Raw genomic sequence first — 22,563 nt, forward strand, 5'->3', positions numbered from 1 at the left:
TCTTTTGGCCGTATGGATCTAGTTGCTTAGGAGCTAACCTGGACAAGACATTTCTGTGTGACAGATTGCAGTTTAAGGTGTTGACATGCCTGTCTACTTAATTTTATAGACAACTTGTGATGAATTTGTGTGATAGATTGCAATTTTCTAAAAGTGTTTTTCATGCCTCATCAACTTCATTTTATTTATTTTTTCTCCCTATGGTCTCTCTCTCTCTCTCTCTCTCTTGTCTCTCATTGTGTTCTTACATAATAATCATACGTATTGCCCATGTGTGCAAATATGGTATTACATTTAAATTTATTTTAAGCATCTTCATCTCATCGAACTCATGATTGGTCTTTGTTTTTATGAATATTTATACATTAATCTACACAGAATAAAAAGTAAGCCTGGTCGATACTATTACAAAATAGGTAATACATTTTGTAATACATCACAGGAATCGTTAAAAAAAAAATATTTAAAAGTTTACAAAACTTTTATCTGCTCACTGTCTGTCTGTTACAAATCTTTTACACGTCATTTCTCCCACTTCCCATTCTCGTATCAAGTTGAAACATTTTACAGTTATTTATTGTCAAAGACAATATAAGAATTTTTTTTAATTAACCGATTAGATAAATAGTGGTAATTATTTATTTTTTTAATATAGAAAAAGGGGAGATAAATCTCAAGTTTTTATAGACATTACAGCAGTTCTTTGGTTCTTTCCCTCATATAAGCTTTGTTTTGTTTTTTTCTTTTCTAAGTATTTTAAAAATATATTTTGCTTGTTTGTTTTTGTTTGTTTGTAGCTTATGAAGGCCGTTGGCCCAAACATCCTTTGTTTTTTGCTTTGGTCCAGTAGGGTTTCCCCTACACCTCAAGTATTAAATAGTGAACCTAACAGCCTAATAGCATATAGTGTGATAATAAATGTACATGTAAAGGCTTATTCCCTGGTGTACACTCATTTCCTTCATTGGTAGCATTGGGTAGAAATAAAATGTTTATATTTCCAATGATTTAGTGATACTTATTGTACGATATGTATTTAGTTTTCTAAAACTTAAGGGTAGTAGTAATCTTATTATTTTTGGTATCAATATTATCTTATAGAGTACAGACTTTCCTTCGAAACAGAAGATCATTTTCTTTCTCTGAAAACTATTATTTATTAGTGCAAAATGTATTTTGTAGTTTATAATTCTTCACAGTCTTCTTCAAATTCTATCTTTTACTATATTTTACTATATTTTTATTTTAAAATTTTAAGCTTCCTTAAAAAAATATTGTTTATGTACTATATTATATAAGAATATATAAGTATTAGTATTGCATATACAATTGATTATGTTGAATTGTTTGTTATTTGTGGAAGTGTGCTTTTTTTTTAATGGGCACCGAATCTAATTAACAATAATAATTGTGATAATATGGTTTAGAGTTTTAGAATAAAAATTTTGTAGGACAATCGAAAATCTATGTATTGCTTGAATTATAAGTTTGTCGAAGATTAATAAAGAAGAAGAAAAAAAGAAGTTTCTTCAGTGTGTTTTCAAGTTTTATATACTGTTAAGATTCTCTTTCTCTCTCTGCTAATCAGGCCTGCTCATAAACAACACATCAAGAACTTGACAACAAGAGCTCCAAATAATCTGGTACTTTAATAATGAGTAAATAAAACAGCCCACATGACACAATGGACCTCATTCACCAATCGTAAACAAACAAAATTTAGTCACGTGATCTTATTGATACAACAACGAAAAAAAACTGTCACGTGACAACCATCATGAATTAAACATGAGATCGTAAATTATATAGAAGAGATAGAGCAACACGTGCTAAATGTTGTTTGTTTACGATTGGTGAATGAGGTCCATTGGCGACACAATCAACTACTACAAATATCACACTGTACATCACCGAACTGCCGTACTAAACTCTACTGTCTCTTCCTGGACTCGCCCCAAAGGTCCACAAAGGCTTCTGATCACATGACCATAACACGGGTCATATTCACGTGCAGATTTCATATCAGCACTGTCCCTTGTCCATCGATATAGCACGCCCTACAGCATTCCTGGCATGTGTCACATATGTCAGCTGATTGTACACAGTTAACCCTATCGCGCCGCCAATAGGGTTTGCAACAATATATATCTCCGGCAAGTGGTTCTGTTTGAGTCGTTTTTAATATGGAAAAGAGAATATGCGTAATGTATTGAAAGAAGAATAAATATTACATCAACAATAAATCTTGGCACTAGAGAAACAGAAATCATCACAATCAACACTCCCTTTAGTCTCTACACCGGAAACACAAAAAGCTAGTGTTTTTTTTTTTGATGTTTTTTTTTTTGATGTTTTTTTTTTTTGATGTTGTTTTTTTTTTTGATGTTTTTTTTTGATGTTTTTTTTTGATGTTGTTTTTTTTTGATGTTTTTTTTTATGTTGTTCTTTTTTTTATGTTTTTTTTTTATGTTGTTTTTTTTTATGTTGTTTTTTTGATGGTTTTTTTTTATGTTTTTTTTTTATGTTTTTTTTTATGTTGTTTTTTTTATTTTATTTTTTTATGTTGTTTTTTTTTTTGATGTTTTTTTTTGATGTTTTTTTTTAATGTTTTTTTTTGTTTTTTTTTTTGATGTTTTTTTTTATGTTTTTTTTTTTTTTTTGATGTTGTTTTTTTTTTATGTTTTTTTTTTTTTTTTTTTATGTTTTTTTTTTATGTTTTTTTTTATGTTTTTTTTTTTTTTTGATGTTTTTTTTTTGCCATATATGACATTTCTAGGCTTAAACTATCTGCGTCAGATTAACTTGGTTGTAAAAGGTCACCATTGAACTGTTTATTTGTGGTTGCAAAATAATTGATGAATCAACTGATCAATGTGACTATGTCTTTTGAAAATTAAATTTGACTTTTTTCTTATTTAAAACAAATTCGATGAGCCAAAGGGGTTTTGATTTTAAAATCGCTTTCCACCTAAAAAAAATGTCATATAATTCCATGAGCGTAGTTAAAGGAAAAACTAGTTAACAAATTCCATTGACACGTATGAGGTCCATCTAAGAAGATGATTACGTCCTACGCGTCATGCATTTAGTCATGCATAGTAACCAATGACCTAAATTCTGCTAAGTCACTGGTTTTCCTGGCTAGCTCAAGCAACCCATTTCATGCTCTAATAGCACTAGGGAAGAAGGAGCTTTTGTACAAATGTGCCTTTATCTTTATGTCTTTCTGATTATTTTATTCAATTTTGTTTTTGTATTTGAAGATTATGGTTCAGTGTTTTATGTAAGAATGTTTTTGTAAAATGTTTTACATGTTTCGGATGTTCCTTCAGAGTGGAAGATAGTATACTTCCTAGTCCAAAACCTCCCGCAGGACGATGGGGGATGGGAGCGGGCAGGGTTTGAACCCGGGAACCTCGATAAATCCAAACGACAGTCCAGCGCGCAAACCGCACGACTAGGCAGCCATCCATACTCGCATGTATAATCGCTACTTTACTTTTGAGTCTTCTATCCTGAACGCTTTCCATCTCCAGGACTGGCTGCCAACCAAGGCTGTGGAGCCTAGTCCGCCCCTATACCGCTAATATAATTTCTTACAACATTATATATATATATATATATATATATATATATATATATATTAATTAATTAATTAATTAATATAATTTGGCCTATATACATATATATATATATATATAAGGCTTGTCTTCGAGTCCGAAGATTAATGAGGAGTGCAGTATACTTCAAACGCTTTAGATGGTATATACTACAATGAACTTTTTAAAAAAACTAAATCTACTTTATTCTCACTATTGGATAATTTAAATTTAAAAAAGCGATATCTTCCTGTCGGAAGATTCAGCAGAAGGGAAGTGTTTCACGTGGCTAGGCGCGAAATATGAGAAGGACTAAATCTCGCGCTGCACTGTATTGCATTGGATGACGTCACATCTCTTGATCATGGCCTCTACAACTAGATCGACGTCTTAAACTCTGTAGTCTTCAATTTACAGTTCTGTAACAGTTTCTAGATTTTAAACTGGGTAGGCTACCTGATTTAGATCGAGATCTATTCACTTACTCAGTAGTTAGATTTTCTTCTTCTTCGTAATTGTCATAAGAGTCTAAGACTCAAGGAACTAGAGTCTAGATCTAAATATACCTATCATCAATCATCCCTATTTATGAGTATGACTAGTAAAAACTTTAAAAAACTATCATCATAAGTATGACTATGACATAGGCTATGATCTATGGAAGTAAAATCCCTAAATTTAGAAAGCCTTCAGGATAGAAGACTTAAAAGTAAAGTAGCGATACTCAGAAAGACACAAAGATAAAGGCACATTCCTCGTTCCATATGCTAGGACACATTTGTACAAATACTCCTTCTTCCCTAGTGCTATTAGAGCATGGAATGAATTGGAATGGGTTGCCTGAGCCAGGTAGTAAAACCAATGACTTGGCAGAATTTAAGTCACTGGTTAACATGCATGACTAGATCGACTTAAGAACACGCGTAGGGCGTAATCATCTGAACTAACGTCTGTATTTTATAAGATAAGAAATTTCTGTCTGGGAAAGAGCCAAGCAGATCCCTATTACCGATAGCTCGTATCCCAAGGTTCTCAGATTAAAATCGTGGTCAAAGGGAAAATCCCCAAAATTCCTTCTCTGTACCACACACTTAATTTGCAGGGTATGGGGGAAGGATATTTTTTAACCCGGGCCCACGGGTAACTTTCTACACTACACTAGGTATTTTTTTGCTTACCTGTTGCCTGGCTCAATCGTCTCTTCTGACGACCGTTTCCACCCGAACGCCACGAGGAGGCTAAGAAGCAGAGGCGGACTGGCTATATGGGCATTCGGGCAAATGCCCGGTGGGCCGGTGCCCAAATGGGCCGGTAGGACGACCTAAGGGGTCTCATGAGAGCTACTATGGCACGTATTAAATTGTTTAAGGTTTTATGGTATTCTCTAATAAAAGTGGCCCTCGGAGCGTCATGATTAAAACAAAATCGTTTACAGACTCTACATTTTAGGTCCTAAAATACTAATTTAACACATTTTAGGAAATATTGTAATAGCCTACATCCGTAGACAGTGCTACGTAGGCTTCATCCTTTTAGGGCCTACACACTTAGCGATGAAAAAGCAACATAAGGCCTATATTTCTTATAAAGCTATAGATCTAGAGCTTGCATACAGTTATCCTTACATTATTAAACTTAACATTGATTTTAAGGAAAGGTAGGCCTATAATCGGAGGCCCATCGTATGATATACAATTTATGGGCCGGCGTGTATAGAAATGCGTGGGCCGATTTTGACACCCAGTCCGCCCCTGCTAAGAAGCATTGCCTGGGTTGATTGTTTTATAAATGTCTAGGTCTCACTTTCGGACGTTACTCCAGAAATAATGATGAGTTTTATTGCCTCTTACCCCAAACCTCCTGCTGGAAAAGGGGTGAGGGGGGGGGGAGTTGACAGCGAGAAGGATTCGAACTCGGGTCTGTTGTGACGACTGTCCAAAGCGCATACTTGATGCCACACGACCAGCCAGCCGTCCATAGAAAAAAATCTTAGATTCTAGATTTACCCTTAGAGTTAGGATCTAGACAATTTTTAGATGTATGATCTGAACTTTGAATAAGTGAAGTAGACCTAGATCTAGAACTAGTATAGAATAGCACATGCCTTATCTTTCACAATAAAAAAAACTTCTAGAAAGGGGGAGATCATCAAGAACATTTTTAAAAAAAACTAAATCTGTGCGCCGTTCAACAGATTATATAAAAGTGACGCATAGAAACCTTGACTGTACGATGAGCGACCAGTTTTTTGAAGGCGGTCCGTTAACTTATTTCATAGATGCTTACTTCAGATTTCAACACACAGATCAACAATCGATTTAAATCAGACAACTCACACATACTTTTACACTGAAAGGGGAATTAATCCCCCACATACTGTAATAACTCTGCTTGCAGCTCAACATAGCAAGATCTCATACATTCCAACATTAGGGACATTAAAGAAATATTTAACCATTACATTACTACGCAGCGAGGATTAAGATAGGTTATATGTTAAGGAAAATACCCAGGCAAATGGAGACTCTAGGCTATAGCTTATGTTGTTTATAGTTGAATCCTTGTTGATGTCCAAGGGCTGAGCCGAAGGCTCTTCGAGCCCTAAGTTTGAAAAAAAAAACCCTGTTTGGACGCCAAACAGTAAAAAAAAAAAAAAACCTGTGAGAACACAGTTCTGTTTGAGAGAGACCCGAGTCAATGCCTATGTAAAACATTGCTGTTTCCAATGCCTTTGGCCCCCTACGCATGCTTGGCTGCACATGGCCGAAGGCCGAGGACACCGGGAGCCTCCGCCATTTTCCTTCATTATACCAAGCTAACTGTGCGGGACCCGCCATTTATGTAACGGTCCCTTTGAGGAACAGCGCATGGATGTGTGACAGGTTTGTGGGGACTTTTTTACAACCCCGCCCGTGCAAGAGGTGGACTCTCGTCTACCCGTGGGCCATTCATTTAGCGTAGTTACCCCCTCAAGTAGCCGTTTCCACCCAGGTGCCACGATGAGGCAGAACAGCGTACCCGGGTATAGTTAAATCCAGCACTGCATATAGTCGTAAATAAATTTTACTCGCTCTTCGTTCTCCACAATAATGCAGAAAGCCAGTGGCGTAGCTTGGGGGGGGGGGAGAATTTGATACCCCCCGGGCCCCACTTGAGGGGGCCCCCAACTGAGTGTTTTTTACATTAAAAATTAAATATTACGCAAAATGCAGGGGCCTCCACAAAGGTCAAGCCCCCCCCCCTAGCTACGCCCCTGCAGAAAGCAAAGTACTTTAGGTACAACGAGCGTCTAGCAAGTCCAACCTCGCTTATGTTAAGTGGAATGACATCAGTTATTTTGAATCAATACTTTAATTTATTTTTAATCAATCTAGATCAGTGTTTCCCAAACTTCGCAAATTCTGAGTATTTAACGGAACACATTGCTTATGTTTTTAAGTGAGATCGATTTAGAGAGACGTCGTGGCCTACCAGGTTAATTTAATTATCTCAGTAGCTCGTGGAACATCTATTCAGGCCTCTCGGAAAACTAGGGCTACGCGGAACACAGTTTGGGAAACACTGATCTAGATAATACATTTGTGCGATTGGAATATATTTCTAATAAATGTTTTTGTAAAGAGCAACTTTCATGTTCATAGCATGCTCAGTGCGCTATGACACCAGTGTGTGTGTGTGTGTACATGCGTGAGCGCTTATCATTAAAAATAAGTATGTCTTATTTGTATTCATAAAAGGTGATTTCTAATTAAGTAGAGATATTAATATACATTTTTAAAAACTAGGAAGTTATTACATTTTTTAAAACTTGTTAACACGAAATGCGTTACAGCATCCTCTCACCAAATATCTATGACAAGGACAATATACAAAATTCCATTAAAATAATGAGGTTAGATAGTAGGCCTACTAGAGAAATTCTATTCTTTTTTTTCATTGACTATGGTGTAATAATAAATCTAATTGTACATGCAAAGACATTGAATGTTAAACCAACTTGTAAAAAGACCACAAAAAAGAATGACCGGACTTTGTTACAAGACTCTTTTCCAATAGGAGGACCGCGGTTGTCTCCCTGTGGTGGATCTCTGCGTATGAAGTTTATTTTGTGTAAAAGTGTTGATTATAATTTTAATAGTTCTGTACAACTGTTTATTCCTAGACTCTAGATCTAGATCTTAATATAGATCTAGATCTAAATCTAGTCTTTAATTTTGATCTAGATTGAATTGTATTTTTTTTTTTGGTGTATTTTTCGTAGCCAGCTTTTGAAAATTAAATTATAAAGCTGAGAACGCATTGCAAGCATGAAAACAAAAAACAATAATTAAATTAGGAAATTGTGAATATCTGAATTTCAGAAAAGAGTTTCTTTGTTGACATAACCTAAACAACCTAACCTACATAACAATTGATTAGCTCTCTAAATAAAATTTATGGTTTCAACTTTCAACGTTATAGTCTATTTCACAAAATTCACAAACAACCAACGCGTGTGCTTTTTTTTTAATTACATGTATTGTTTGGACAACCTTTTTTCTTGAATTTCAAGCTAATGTTGGCCAATGATTGTTGGGAGACTGGCAGCATCTGTCTGACAAAATGATTGACGAAAACGAGGTTGCCGTTATATTGGAAAATTACAAAAGGATCTTAAGAATTCAAAGGTATACCCTAAGTCATGAGTAAATCATGTTAGCTAAAGCCAGACCTGCCTACCGTTACGCAAAATGCGTATTCGTTACGCAAAATCTCCCAAAAATGACCGTCAGTACGCAAATACGCATTGAACCCGTCGCGTTACGCTTTTCGTATCCTTTTTTCCCCCCTCTCTTGACTAGCTTACGAGCGGTCACGGAGGTCACGCTAAGCCGTTTTGTTGGCCGGGGGGGGGGACAGAAAAGGTGGGGGAACACATTGTGTCCAGATCTATACGTTGATTGGTTCTTAAAAGCAATTAGATTTAGTCTAGAAATGAAGAACGCGAGAGTGAGGGAGTGGCGGGTTGGTACCGTCAGTTAGCTGATACACCAACGTGACTTTTTTTTTGTAAGTTCATTAGTAGAAATTAATTACGTTGAATCCCTGATTCCCGTATTTATTTGTATAGAAAAAAATATCGAAGTGCTATCGATTCAAAACACATTGAGTGACATTGTAGATATCTAGTCTAGATCTGGATTCTAGATCTAGAAAGCTTGTTATACAGGAATAGATCTAGCTAGTCATTACGTTAGTCATGATTCTCTACATTACTCAACAATCTAGATCCAATTTAGTTGTAGTATGATTTAGATTGATTAGATCTAGATCGATAACATCTACTACCATCTAGTCTGGATCTAGACTAGATTCTTAGTCTTAGTATAGAATAGATCAGTGATGCCCAACCCAATTCGATCTGCGGGCCATTTTAATTTCCAACTCTAGTGTCGCGGGCCACATGATAGAAAAGATACAAAAAAGTAATGAAATTGACTTTTATTTGAGATCCGAGGACCTAGTAGGCCTACTTACACTGAATTATTGGGATATATTTGAATTTTCTTTGTACGCTTCAGAAAATCGCGTTAAGTTCTGTTTATGTTTTGTTGTTATTGGTCTTTAATACAGCCACACTTTATAAAAACAAACATGTCGGCTAGCATGGTATGATGTTCTACAGAAAGGTACGTTCACTTTTCCTAGTAGATTCTATATTCTGAGTCCTATTTCATGAACACACTAATGTAAAATACAGTTTCAACATTTTTTTTTAGGGTGGGAAGGGGGGATTTTCTATATTTTGTGCCGACATTTCGGCGGGCCGGAAGGAAGCACGTCACGGGCCGGATCTGGCCCGCGGGCCGTATTTTGGGCATCACTGGAATAGATCAAGGATGAAGGTAGGCTTACGAAAGTTTGGAGTAGACCTACGTTTGTAGCGGATCCACGCGTGACCTCCGTGACCCCTATGTCGAAGGCGCCGATCCACGGCATCGGTAACACTCTCGAGCCCAGATCTAGGTCTGGCGTAGATTATATTCATTATATAGACATAGATCTAGTCCTGATATCATCTCTATTGTCGTATTGATCTAGGTTTAGATTGTAGATCTAATCATGACATCTAGATCTAATATTATATATATATATATATATATATATATATATATATATATATATATATATATATATATATATATGACAAAGTAGTGGATCTCGTAAGTGTTACGCATTCTGGTTCCAAAATACGCATTTTGACCATCAGCGTTACGCATTTGGATTTTTTTTGGTAGGCAGGTCTGGCTAAAGCTAACGCGGCGTTCCAGTACCACCTCATCGTGGTCGCCGCGTGAACACTCCGCTCTTTGGGAGTGGCCAAGGGTACTGGTTGCTTGCCGCTGATGAATGAGCAGCCGGCAAGTGTAAAAGAAACTCAAAGGGGTTATGTCCAGCCCCCCCCCCCCCCCTGGGCCCCGGGGCAACGGTGAGTAAGAGACCTAACGGGATCTCCAAAAAGCGGATAGCGCTGGACACCAACTCGAGGGTTGGTCGGGTTCTCCTGGGACTCGACTGATTCGCGGGTCTCTCTTTGGGCGAAGACTGGACTGACTGGCGCGGCCTTAGCGGGCTGCGTCGGGCGGACCGGTCGGCGTCCACGAGCTAGGCTCTAACTAGCCCGTTCCCTGGCGCGCTAGTGGAGGAATCCGCCGCGACCAATGGCGACTCTGACACTGGGAATATCGAGAAACGCGTGCCACCCCACTCCTGCCTTGCAGGAAACTTATATGCTCAGGCTAAAGCTAAAGGCACATTCCTCGTCCCATATGCTAGGACAAATTTGTACAAATACTCCTTCTTCCCTAGTGCTATTAGAACATGGAATGGGTTGCCTGAGCCAGGAAAACCAATGACTTGGCTGAATTTAATTCATTGGTTAATAATAATATGCATGACTAAATGAATGACGCGTAGGACGTAATCATCTTCTTTTTTGAAGTAACGTCTGTATTATATAAGATAAGATTAATTTAAAAATTTGTCTATGAATTATATCTTAAGAGGTGATGTAAAGCAATTCAAAGAATTTTTTTTGTTAAACATTAATATGCCATGTGAATAAAAAAAAAATAATAGTAATATCTTTATTTATCATCTTCTTCTGTCCCTTGACTTTCGTCATAGGGGTCCTGTGACAGTTCGTGTAACCAAATCCCTCCACTTCTCCTGGTCAGCAGCTGTTCTAAGCTGGATATACAAGAGAGAGGCCGGTCCATTATTTTACATTGTCCAGCCAGCTTTTCTTTGGACGACCATTACTTTGTGCTCCCTCCACTGTACCTTGAAGGATGACTTTAGACAGTGAGTCGTGTCTTACATTATGACCAAACTAGCTCGGCTTTTGTCTCTTCACAGTATTGGGGAGTACTTCCTTCTTGCCAGCAAGAGTGTTGATTTGTAATGGTACAAACTCATTTGTCTTCTTTTTCTGGTATCTGATACTCAACATTTTACTTTAGCATTTACTCTGAAAGGCTTGAATTCTTCTTTCAGCCTCAGCATTCAGTGTCCAACTTTCACAACCATATATAAGTACAGAGACAATAACAAAGAATACAGCTTTAAATTTACTGGGAAGCTGATGTTACTCTTCCAGATTTTCGACAGTTTGCAGCAGATGCCAACCTTAAGCATGTTTTTATCTTTTTTATCTTTTTTTTAAATTGATCCTCCATCTCTTGTTTGTTTAACCCTAAGTTTTAAATGAGTCAACTCCTTCTACTGTTTGGTCATTTAACTGTATGCAACATCTCGTACTGTCTCCACCACAAACTAGTGTTTTGCTTCTTTCCTGCACTAATTTCTATGCCAACTGTTCTAGCTGCAGCATTCAGTTTTGAAGTAAGATCTTGTACATGGTCTGCATTTTCTTTATTATCCTTGGAGAAATATGTTTAATTGTGCAATACACAATAGCAAAACAATACAATAATAACAAATGAAATATATGTTCATACCATAGTTTCACTCAAACATTACAAGTAAAATTTACATCAGAAAGTTGGATTGGATTTATTTATTACTATGTTATATTCTTAATACCTCTATTTACTAAGACAATATTGCCTTACTTTGAAATCTTGTAGTATCTGACTAGATCTATTTATTTTTTTAAGTTTCTATCTACCTACTGTTATAATGTAGTGTTTAACTTTCTTTCGATCATGATACATTGCACATGAGAGCAAGCTTTGTCTAATTAAGCTGTAAACTGTGTATAGTACTCTATACTGCACTTTCAGTGATGCCATGGACTGCTGTAGCTCTTCTTCATCATTACACCTCGGAGACCCAGAGCTGAACAAGAGCAGTAACCGAGGGTGGGATGATGAAGCGGAGTTGTCTTACTACCCTGATGCCTTCACAAAAGTGTTGGATGAGGAAGGTCTTCTCAAATATAGGTACTAGTCATTACACGCTTCACATAGATCTACCGTTACAGTATTGTACTGGTACTAATCCAGGCATTGTAGGTAATGATCATTACATGCTTCTTTACTATTATATCAACTCACTCTCTCTGTCTGTTAAAAAGTTTGAACATGTTTTTTCTTCCATTTTGCATTCTTGGTATATTAAATTATCTCCGCTTATATTTTATATTTAAGTTATGCTGTGTTATGTTTTTTTTATAAAGTATGTTTTTTTTATTTCTCTATTGTATTACATTTTCTTTTATTTTGTAATTTTATGGTTAAAAACTTGGGTATTATTTAATGTAATATTGGCTGCAATTGATATTATGGCTGTTTTAAATGTTTCATATTTAACATTCCAATTAGCAATCCCATCTCAAGAATGCCTGTGTTGTCCTTATGCTATGGATTCCTTAACTCTGAGCTGCTAACATTAAGTTTGACCTACATGGATGAAAGAAAGTATAGGGTAAGTTGCAAAGATTACATTTTGAGGTTTTATTTAAAGTGAACCAAAACATTTTAAGCAAGATGAAACAAAGTTTTGATATGAACTTCTTGAAAAAAAGATCTTCGGGACTTTGCAAAGACCTTCCTTCCAGGAACATTACCTGAAAAAAGAAAAAGAGGCAGACAGAGAAAGCGATGGGAAGACAGCATAAAAGAATGGTCAGGGCTGCAATTGAAGGAGATACTATCCAAGGCTAAAGACAGTCAGGAATGGAGAAAGACAGTTGAAAAATCTTGTGTGGTGCCCCAACAGTCCAAACACTAAGGGATAGGTGAAGGTGTGAAGTACTGTGAAGGGAAAAGTTAGAATATGTGATTTATTACAAATGAAATATGTATAAAATAATTAGAAACATGATTGTTATTTGGTTTTAATTAACCAGAAAAATTTGTCTAATGGCTGGGATAATCATAATATTTTTAAAGTAAAAAAAACAACTCAGAACCATTTACCAGAATTTGGTGTCTGAGGGAATGCAAATTTCTGCTTGAGACAATTGTTACACAGCTTGAAATCTATATCTCACTTGATTGTAGATGGAATATAAATTCTATTCTATGGATACTTTTTACTAAATAGTATTTAGTGTTTTTCTCCATCAAATATTTGTTTACAAAATCATCATCAGATGAAAATCTGTGTCTTCTAAGCGCAAGTTAAGAGAGATGTATTTAGACTTACTTCCTGGATGGCTGCCTGGTCATGCAGTATTCAAGTTGGATAGAGGTTTGGTCCCCTCGTTGGTCGCAGGTTAATAGCCTGCCTGCTGTCATCCCCTGTCGTCCGCTGCTGGATGCGTGATGTTTAGACTAAAAGTTCTCCTTTCAGACCTTGTGGTCTATAGGGCAGATGATGTAAAGGTCATCTGTTTCTGTGGCCTACGGTTAATGAGGGTGTCATGTGGCCAGCACATTGACCAAATGCCTTTACTTTTCCCCTACTAGTGTCAGGTACCCATTAGAGCTGGGTGGACTCAGAGGCACCCAAAGATCCCGTAATTAAAAATCTTAGTCTTCACCAGGATTCGAACCCGGGACCCATGGTTCAGAAGCCAAGCGCTTTACCGCTCAGCCACTGCGCCTCCTATGTATACTTTTACTAGTGCATAATTTTGGGTAAGATAAGATGATAGTGGCTCAATTGTTGCTTCTTATTGTTCTTCCCTCCATACCAAAAGGAAAGCTATCAGAACATGGATGATGATAAAAGAGAGACCTACTGCAGCCTGTTCTCGAGTCAGTTCTCAATGCAACCTTTAGTGGATGGTTTACCCGAGTCTGTCTGGCTGGAGTGTGTGGAGCCAACATTAGCCATTCTAAAAGCATTGAATTCACTCAAGAGACGTAAATGTAACCTGAGCATCAGAAAATCTACCATGAATACTGTTGACAGGTACGAAAGGCAATGTGTATGACCAACTCGAATATAAATTGCAAGAGAAATAGAGATATAAATTTATCTTTATTACTGTGGAGAGGCTGAAATTGTAGCCTTGTTCTGTGCCTTAGCAACGAGGATAAGCCGTCCTGTTATTTTTATTTTATATCTTTTAAGCCCATATTGAGAAATTTTAAATAAGGAATTGAAAAAAAAAAAGGATATTCTTGAATTAAAGTCGATTTTCACAAAAAAATTCAAATGCAGTCATTTCCATTTTTTTAAACTAAGACTGTTCATGTGTCTTTATTTTCCTTTATATGTGTGTGTCACATGCATGTGAATAGTGTCACGCTTGACAGCACACATAACAGCTGACCAGTAGTAGTCAGTATTATTAGATCACATTGAGTGTAAGGGGGGGGTAATATTGCAGATTTATCTAGATGAGACATAGAATTAGACATAGGCAACAAAATAAAATGGAATTTGTGGTGTCGTGACTTTGTTAATTTCGATTGTCGCCCCTAGTGTCAGTTTACGTTTGTGGATTCACATTAGATTGTGTATTGACTATATTCCGTGTCTTGACCTTTACTATGTGTGTAGTATTTTCGTCATTCAGTGTAATAAAGCTATAGATGTTAACATGGTTTTTGTATATATTAAAGTATGACAAGTACGACATATGGGAAAGCGGCCGGACAATCTATCGGTGTCAAAAAAATATTCAGAAAGATTGATTTACAATACTATTTAAAAGTGAAACTAGCTATCGCAAGGGTCAGTCGTTAGTGTATTGAAAAAGAGGTGATGAGATTCTTGAGTTATCCCCCCCTGATCAGTTGGCACAAAATATTCAAGCGCAGTAGTTTGAAAACTAAGACTGTTCATTGGTCTTTTCTTCTATGCGTGTGATTTTGTTCTAGCATCTTTCCTTCTTTCCTAGTACTGCTGGTTGCCATGGTGACTATGAAGCAGTCCCACTTATGTTCAACCCTTTTCTTCATGGCCATCACCTGAGATTGTTGAGAGTTCAATTCCTAGCTCTGGAAGGTGTGTTGAATGCGCAGTATGGAAATAATCAGGTAAGAGTTACTTAGACTCTATAGAAAGTGTAGTTCACTAAATGGCACTTGGTCTAACCATGGTCCTTTATATAAAAAAAACTTTGTCAAAGAATGGTCCAATTTAGAAAACTAGGGCAAGGAGTGGTCCAAAATTGAAAACTTGGTCAAAGTATGGCAATTTTTTTTTTCCCAAAATTGACTGAAACCTTAGTTGGTCAAAGTATGGCAATTATCCCTTTTTTTTCAAAAATTGACTGAAACCTTAGTTGGTCAAAGTATGGCAATTATTTTTTTCAAAAATTGACTGAAACCTTAGTTTTGTATTTTTTTAAAATTTAATTAATTAAAAATTTAAGAGGAAAGGTCATAATGTTGATTACTGGATACGTTCTAGTATAGTGAACATATAAATAGATAAGAAGATAGCCATAAGTAGAGAGACGCAAAGAAATAAAAAGATTGTTTCGAGATCACTGGAGTCACTTGCATTGTGAGTGAATTTCTTGTGTGTGAAAACTATTGGAGTAACAAGTATGAAGATTAAGCATATTTTACTATCAGTGAGGTTACAGTCTGTTTTACTTCACATCAGTGAGACTGTAGTCTGATTTATTTCACATCAGTGAGACTGCAGTCTCATTTACTTCACATCAGTGGGACGGTAGTCTGATTTATTTCACATCAGTGGGACTGTAGTCTGATTTACTTCACATCAGTTGTCTGTAGTCTGATTTTTTTCACATCAGTGAGACTGCAGTCTGATTTATTTCAAATCAGTGAGGCTGCAGTCTGATTTACCTCATATCAGTGGGACTGTAGTCTGATTTACTTCACATCAGTGGGACTGCAGTCTCATTTACCTCACATCAGTGAGACTGCAGTCTCATTTACTTCACATCAGTGAGACTGGTGTAGTCTGATTTATTTCACATCAGTGAGACTGCAGTCTGATCTACTTCACATCAGTGGGCTGTAGTCTGATTTTTTTTCACATCAGTGAGACTGCAGTCTGATTTATTTAAAATCAGTGAGGCTTCAGTCTGATTTACTTCACATCAGTGAGACTGCAGTCTGATTTACTTCACATCAGTGGGACTGGAGTTTGATTTATTTCACATCAGTGGGACTGCAGTCTGATTTATTTCACATCAGCGAGACTGCAGTCTGATTACTTCACAAGTAACTAGCCACAAGTAAAGTTCACTTGAAAATTATGTATTTTTTTAAACAGCATTTCTTTTTTTAAATTTCACAGCTTATGTTCAATTATCTTTTACTAAATTTAACTTATTTCTATTTCAAATTATTGTAACAGCTTATTTTAATAGAATCTTAAAGCTAAAAACTTCTAGAATAAATTTAAACGTAGCAAAATTCAGGAGTTTGAAACAATGGAATTCTCAACTTGAAACAATTGAATTCTCATGTTGAAAAAACTGAATTGCTAGGTTGAAAAGCCAGTTTCAGTTTCCATATTAAAATTAGATGGCCAGCTTGAATGTTGTTAACTGCTAAGTGATTGGCAGATGAATTAGAGTTGCAGTATGGAGTATTTTGTAATTTATGTTCAATTTTTTCCAATGAATCAGGACGAGGTCCAACGAATGGATGGAGGCCCCCAAGTCAGGGTGGATCTCAACAATAACATTGTGATGAGGAGGCACAGAAGACTTCACCATAACAGGCCTTACGAGGTCCCACAGCAAGTGCATCTAAATAATAACAACGCAATGAACAATGCCAATATCTTTGGTGATCTGATCCGCGGCGCCAATAGTTTAATACGGAATATGGGTGAGATTAGAGAGATGTAATTGATGAAGTCTTTCAGCATCACAACCAAGATCTGACTGGACTAATCTGTGACTTCTCTGAATGAAGGCATGGCCCAGAACATTTCTCCAAGAATCAATAATAGCAACTTAACCTAGAACAGAGATAGTGACTCTGAATTCTTAGTTTCCTTCTCTGATTATTTAGCCGCCATAGAAAAAAAACAATTTACAAAAGCAAGGATTGAAACAAATGAGTTTATAACAAAACAACAAAAAAAAACAATTAAAAAAAATAAAGAGGCCAAAAAAATTCATTTAATAAATTGTCTTTATTTAAATATAGTTGTTTTTTTTCTTTTTTGCATTATTTTAAATTTGAATGTAATATCATCTAGTAAGAAAATGAACACAAAAAAAAAAAAAAAACCCACTACAAATGAATGAAACCTAACCACATATGAACTTGCTTTAGAGTACAACAGAACAAACTTCAATATAAAAAGATAACATCAGTCTAGTAACAAGAACTAGTTTGGAGTTTCAATGTATGAACACAGATCTATTTGAAATGTTTATTTGTTGTAACAAAAAAGTAAAAAAAAAAAAAAAAATGTTCCCTGCAGTCCCACAACCATGCTTTCATATGTTCTTTACATTCCTTGTAGTCTCAAGTGATCTAGACATTCACACACACTTACATACTGGAATTATTTTTTTTTATACACTCTGTTGTATTTACAAGTTATCTTAACATTTACAAACCCACATCAAACTTTGTTACATGCTACTGTATTCACATATGATAAAAACATTGAAACATACACATCAGGATGTTGTTACTGCTACTGTATTCACATATGTTAATATAGTTCGTTCATCGTGGTTCGATGATGACCACTTTGTCATCCAGGGGGCTGAGGCATTTGCACTGGGGTTTTCTGAGTCGCCTGTTGCAGGGTTGCAACTACGGCTTCCAGTGTGCCCACACCTACCACTTCACTGCTTGCCTGTCGCCACAGGACTTTGGTTTGGTTGTGTTTTGGGGGAGGGGGGGATGACAAGTGACTTGCGCTGGAATTTGGATTAAAGTGAGGAGGATTCGCTCAACACGTCGACCTCACTCTCTCGCCCTAAAGCCCATCTTTTTCTGGGAGCAAGATTGAAACATACACACCAGGATACTTATTACATTCATCTGTATTTACAGTGTTTTTCTTACATTAACTTAAGGCTTGAGATCACATTAGTTTATTATACAAATACCAAACCACTCATCATATATTGATTCTTCTTCCATGGCATGAGGTCAATTTTGTTGCAGTTTTTACAAATGTTATGACGATAGTTGGGTACTGTCCTTTAATCCAAATCTCTCTAAGCAGTCCACTGTCGACCTGTAAGCACTGAAACAATACATTAAGATTCATAACAAGTGAAACTGCTTCATGTGGTAAAAACAAGAGTGAATAATCTAGAGCTTAATAAGAACTTAATTTCCCTGATGTCGTGAAAGTGGTTAGGAAGTTACAAATGATAACTTTTACCTGCCAGGACGAATGATTCTGTAGACATTAGGGACAGACAAGTCCACAACAGTTGATCCCAATCTGGCTTCTTCTGTATCATTTAATCGCCCTCCATTTACAACAATGTCAAGCTGAGGCCAAAGATTTTCAAATTCCTGTGGGGAAAAAAAAGTAAAGTAAGCTCTTTCTAATAATGACAAAATACATACGAACAGTCAAATGTAAAAAAAAAAAAATCTGTTTCTATGTACAAAAAATTTAAGTTCATATCACAAAAATAGGCAATTAATGGGTAACTAAGGCAACCATACTTAAGTTAAAAAAGAGAACATAATAACTAGAGGACAAGACATAATGAAAGATGTCTACTCACTTCTATCTGTAAACAGCTCTTAGTGCCACTTAAATTAGCACTAGTCAAAGCAATGGGGCCACAGCATCGAGCAGGCAGCTCCTGCATAAACCAGTTCTTGGGAATGCGAATCCCTACCAAGTTGGTGAGAGGATTGAGCGAAGGGTTCAAACATGGCTTCCTTTCAAAGACCAAAGTGACCGGACCAGGTAATAGTTCATGTAATAACTCCTCGCTGACTGTTATCTCACTCCATCTGAAAACAAAGTAAGTTAATTAGTTAAGTGCAAGATGGGAGAAGATTAGTGCTAATTTAGGAGCAGGTCAAAAATAACATTATTAAACATCAGATCTAAATTATTACATCTCTTATTCATTTTTTTATTAACTACATTTTTTGTTTGCCTCTTTACAATAAAAACTAATCATTTAATGCTCACCTGTTATGTTACATGTTTAACAAAAATAATTTCATTTTTCCTATGATCAATATATTTTTTACCTAGTAGTAAACAAATACTACTTAAAAGATAATAGATAAAAAGTATCATATCAGTCATATATAAGAAAAAGTCTGTTTTTGTTTCAATTTTACTAAGTCAACAAAACAGAGAATTATGTATCTACTGGTTACAATTTGACTTTTTGTCTACAATGAACACTGGTGGTGCATAGGTTATGGCATTCTAGTTTAATATAAGTGCACAATTTTTGAACGCACTTTCTTGGTTGCATGCTTGTAAGCTTATGGAGTGGTTTTGTTGTTATGCTGGTGTAACGTGTGTTTGAGATTCTTCTGTGTTTCCCTGTTTAGGGTGAGTATTTAAGGCATTACTGCAGTTCGCAGTTATTTCGCTGCCTTAGCGTTTTGGGACTAGAACTTTCAATTTGTCTTTTCTTATGTCTCTACAGGGAGTTAGTTATGGGATTATCAAGATTTACATTGGAGTTTGTTATCAGCAGTGGGCCAGTGTTGAAAGTACTATTGTGTTACGTTGTGTGATAGCAAGGTGCAGTTATTGTTTAATTACTATAATCACAATATTAGAATCATTTTAGACTCAATGTCATTACTTCATCAGTTGTCATTATTACTTATATTCATGTCATTAAACAATTTCATTGTTATAGTGAGTCAATTATTTATTGTAAGCACGAAGGTGTCTGTTGAATGTCAGGGGCCCGGGCAAACGAGCTAAGGCTTTAACACAACCCTGACAAACACAGACTGACTAAGTTCCTGTACATATTAGTCAACTAGAAGTACAAACCTTGGAATGTCCTCAACACCAGCAACACTTATAGCTATAGGGTTTTGAAAATTCCTGTTTTTGATGGCATAAATTTTGTTAATAGCTTCCGTATCCTGTGCTAGACATGCAACTCCATAGACAGTATCTGTAGGCACAGCAATAACACCACCCTTCTTCAAACAGTCAGCACTTTGACTAAGCACATCTTCCGATACTAAGGGAGAAAAAAAAATCAAATAAAATTGTAAATTTTATATGAAAGGCATGGTCTTGTGATATTTACAAAAATGAGGTCAGAATTTGTGTGGAGGCCCTTACACGTTTTCAAAAGTTTTAATAAAGATCCACTTAGGAATAATAGACTAATATCCAGTGGGTTTGTTTTTTTAAAATAGGTGCCGGTACTCAGCCTAACTTTTAACAACTAAAAAATTAATAAGATAAGATACGATAATTTTTATTGATCCAATCAAATGGAAATTCAGTTTGACTACAATTGGCAAAATCAGCGTAACTTCTATAACAATAATATTATAGATGCAAATACGAACAACATTCACACACGAAACACATACACACTCACAACCAGCGCTTTATGAATTAGACTTCTATGTACTTCTCAATGATAACAGATGATCGTGTAACACTCTGACCGACAGTGGGATGTAGGAGTTTTTAATAAACGTTAAAATACAAGAAAAGCAATAATTTTTCCCCAAACTGAAAAAGGTGCAGGTATGGCATACTGGTGCGTACAGTCACAAAAAAAGCAAAGCTAATATCTAAAAGCATGCCATATTATAGGAGAAAGAAATCAAGTACTTGTACATTTCAAGGATGGATGGCTGCCTTGTCGTTCGGTTTGCACGCTGGACTGTCGTTCAGATTTATCGATGGTCCCGGGTTCAAACCCTGCCCGCTCCCATCCCCCGTCGTCCTGCGGGAGGTTTGGACTAGGAAGTAATTATCTTCAACTCTGAAGGAACATCCGAAACATGTAAAAGATTTTACAAGATCTCCCTTTAAAAAATATTTCATATGCATATTTTGACTCAACACTATCTGATCTTTCAACCCACACATAAATTAGCTATGCAAGGGTATACCTGATGACAAAATTCCCAAACTGCAACGAATTCAAAACAACGCAGCACAAATAGTCTTAGAAAAAAACAAGACGAGATTCTGCTACTACTCTCTTGCGCATACTACATTGGCTTCCTGTGAAAGCGAGAATCGACTACAAGGTGGCCACACTTTGACATCAGTCAATCTATAATAAAGAACTGCCCTTGTACCTTTGCAAAAAGATCACTCTATATGTCCCTCAGATAGTCCTGTGCTCAATGGACTCAACGCTTCTAGTGGTGCCATGTTTCTCCCTGCAGGGGTTTTTCAGTGCACAGACCAAAGTCAAAGGTTTGGCACTCGCTCTCCATTGATCTCAGACAGACAACATGCTACACTACATTCAAGAAGAACATTAAGACCTACCTATCTGTTCAAAACTTTTTTAGATTAGCTAAGTTGTGGTTTAGCCCTCATGTTTATGTTTGTAATGATATCACAGCGCCTTGAGCCTACATTTTGTTTGTTTACAGCGCTCTATAAATTATATTATATATATAGACTAATATAGAGATATATTTTTGTAAATATATTTTGTTGATATTGTCAGAGATGCCTACATGCCAAAAGAGAAATGTGTATTCCCAGACCAGGAAATGTGTATTTTGAGGGGCAAATGTGTATTTTCCTAAATTAAATATCAAGAAATATGCTCAGGAAAGACAAATAAAAAATAGAAACTAATTAAAGTTTATAAAGTAATAAATCTACCAAGTTATTGAATAATGAAACATTCAAAAATAATGCTATAATTAAAATCATAGATTAATAGTATTGCTCATCATCATCTCACATCTGACAAGCTAGACTAGTTCAGAAGTTAAATTTAAATGTTAATTCCTACCTGTGCAATCTGATTTTAAAGAAAAGTTGCCTCTGATGGACTCTTCTAAAGTATTGTGATAATTAGGTTTGAGAAAAGGAATAATAGAAGGGGGCATTCTAGTTTTGGCTTCAGGTGAAGACGGTTTATTTTGAGTTAGACTTTCAATTTGTCTATGGCTTTCCTTCTGATTACAGCAGCAGTGATCTTTTGAAATGGAAATGCTTTTTTTTGAGCGAGTAGTGTAGTTTCTAGCCTTGTGAATGGTATCCTGAAACTCTCTTTTCAGTGCAACATAATAACGCGGCAGACGATGGAGTTGGGATGTAATGAATAACGTCCTAAACTTGTTTACTTCCATGAATCATTAAAAACTTTCCAGAGTTTAGTTAGGAGTTTAGCGTTTACACATGGTTACGTGAGACATCGCCATATTTTGATCTAGTCTAACTAGCAAATCTTTACTTATTGTAGTGAGAGCTTCCGAAATTATAACATAGATCTAGGTTAGTGCCTCTTACTCCGTATCACTCCCCTATATATGTCTGTTCTCTAGATTCTACAACTTTGGTCTATTTTTTCCAGGATTCGTAAACAATATGTTCCTTTTAATTATTTTTTTTTTACACCAAATTTCGATGAATAAGAAGGAAGATATGGATGTGGTGATAGTTTGTAGGTCAGACCGTT

At 36.1% G+C, this 22,563-nt stretch overlaps 3 protein-coding genes across 8 annotated transcripts in view; 2 read left to right on the forward strand and 1 right to left on the reverse strand.

The window, feature by feature from the left end:
- The window catches only part of LOC106076867 (uncharacterized), a 29,277-nt gene extending 28,814 nt beyond the window's left edge, over positions 1-463 (forward strand). For all 6 annotated transcript variants that reach the window (XM_056033861.1, XM_056033859.1, XM_056033858.1 and 3 more), the window contains one exon: positions 1-463. This exon is cut by the window's left edge and continues 155 nt beyond it. The gene's annotated coding sequence lies outside the window, so the exon portion shown is untranslated.
- Positions 464-3,887: 3,424 nt separating this feature from the next.
- Positions 3,888-17,129, forward strand: LOC106076883 (uncharacterized). Its single transcript, XM_056033519.1, has 7 exons — positions 3,888-4,046; positions 8,152-8,266; positions 11,885-12,043; positions 12,425-12,527; positions 13,747-13,961; positions 14,896-15,034; positions 16,606-17,129. The coding sequence occupies exons 2-7, from the start codon at positions 8,202-8,204 to the stop codon at positions 16,828-16,830; spliced, it is 906 nt and encodes a 301-aa protein (XP_055889494.1). The 5' UTR covers positions 3,888-4,046; positions 8,152-8,201; the 3' UTR covers positions 16,831-17,129.
- LOC106076893 (threonylcarbamoyl-AMP synthase-like) lies at positions 17,102-22,311 on the reverse strand. The gene is made up of 5 exons (XM_013237705.2): positions 21,895-22,311; positions 19,941-20,136; positions 18,691-18,925; positions 18,336-18,472; positions 17,102-18,194 (listed from the first exon to the last, which is right to left on the reverse strand). Exons 1-5 carry the CDS (start codon positions 22,232-22,234, stop codon positions 18,125-18,127), a joined length of 978 nt encoding a protein of 325 aa, XP_013093159.2. The 5' UTR covers positions 22,235-22,311; the 3' UTR covers positions 17,102-18,124.
- Positions 22,312-22,563: the final 252 nt, after the last annotated feature.

Source organism: Biomphalaria glabrata, chromosome 6, assembly GCF_947242115.1.
Source record: "Biomphalaria glabrata chromosome 6, xgBioGlab47.1, whole genome shotgun sequence".
NCBI lineage: Eukaryota > Metazoa > Mollusca > Gastropoda > Planorbidae > Biomphalaria > Biomphalaria glabrata.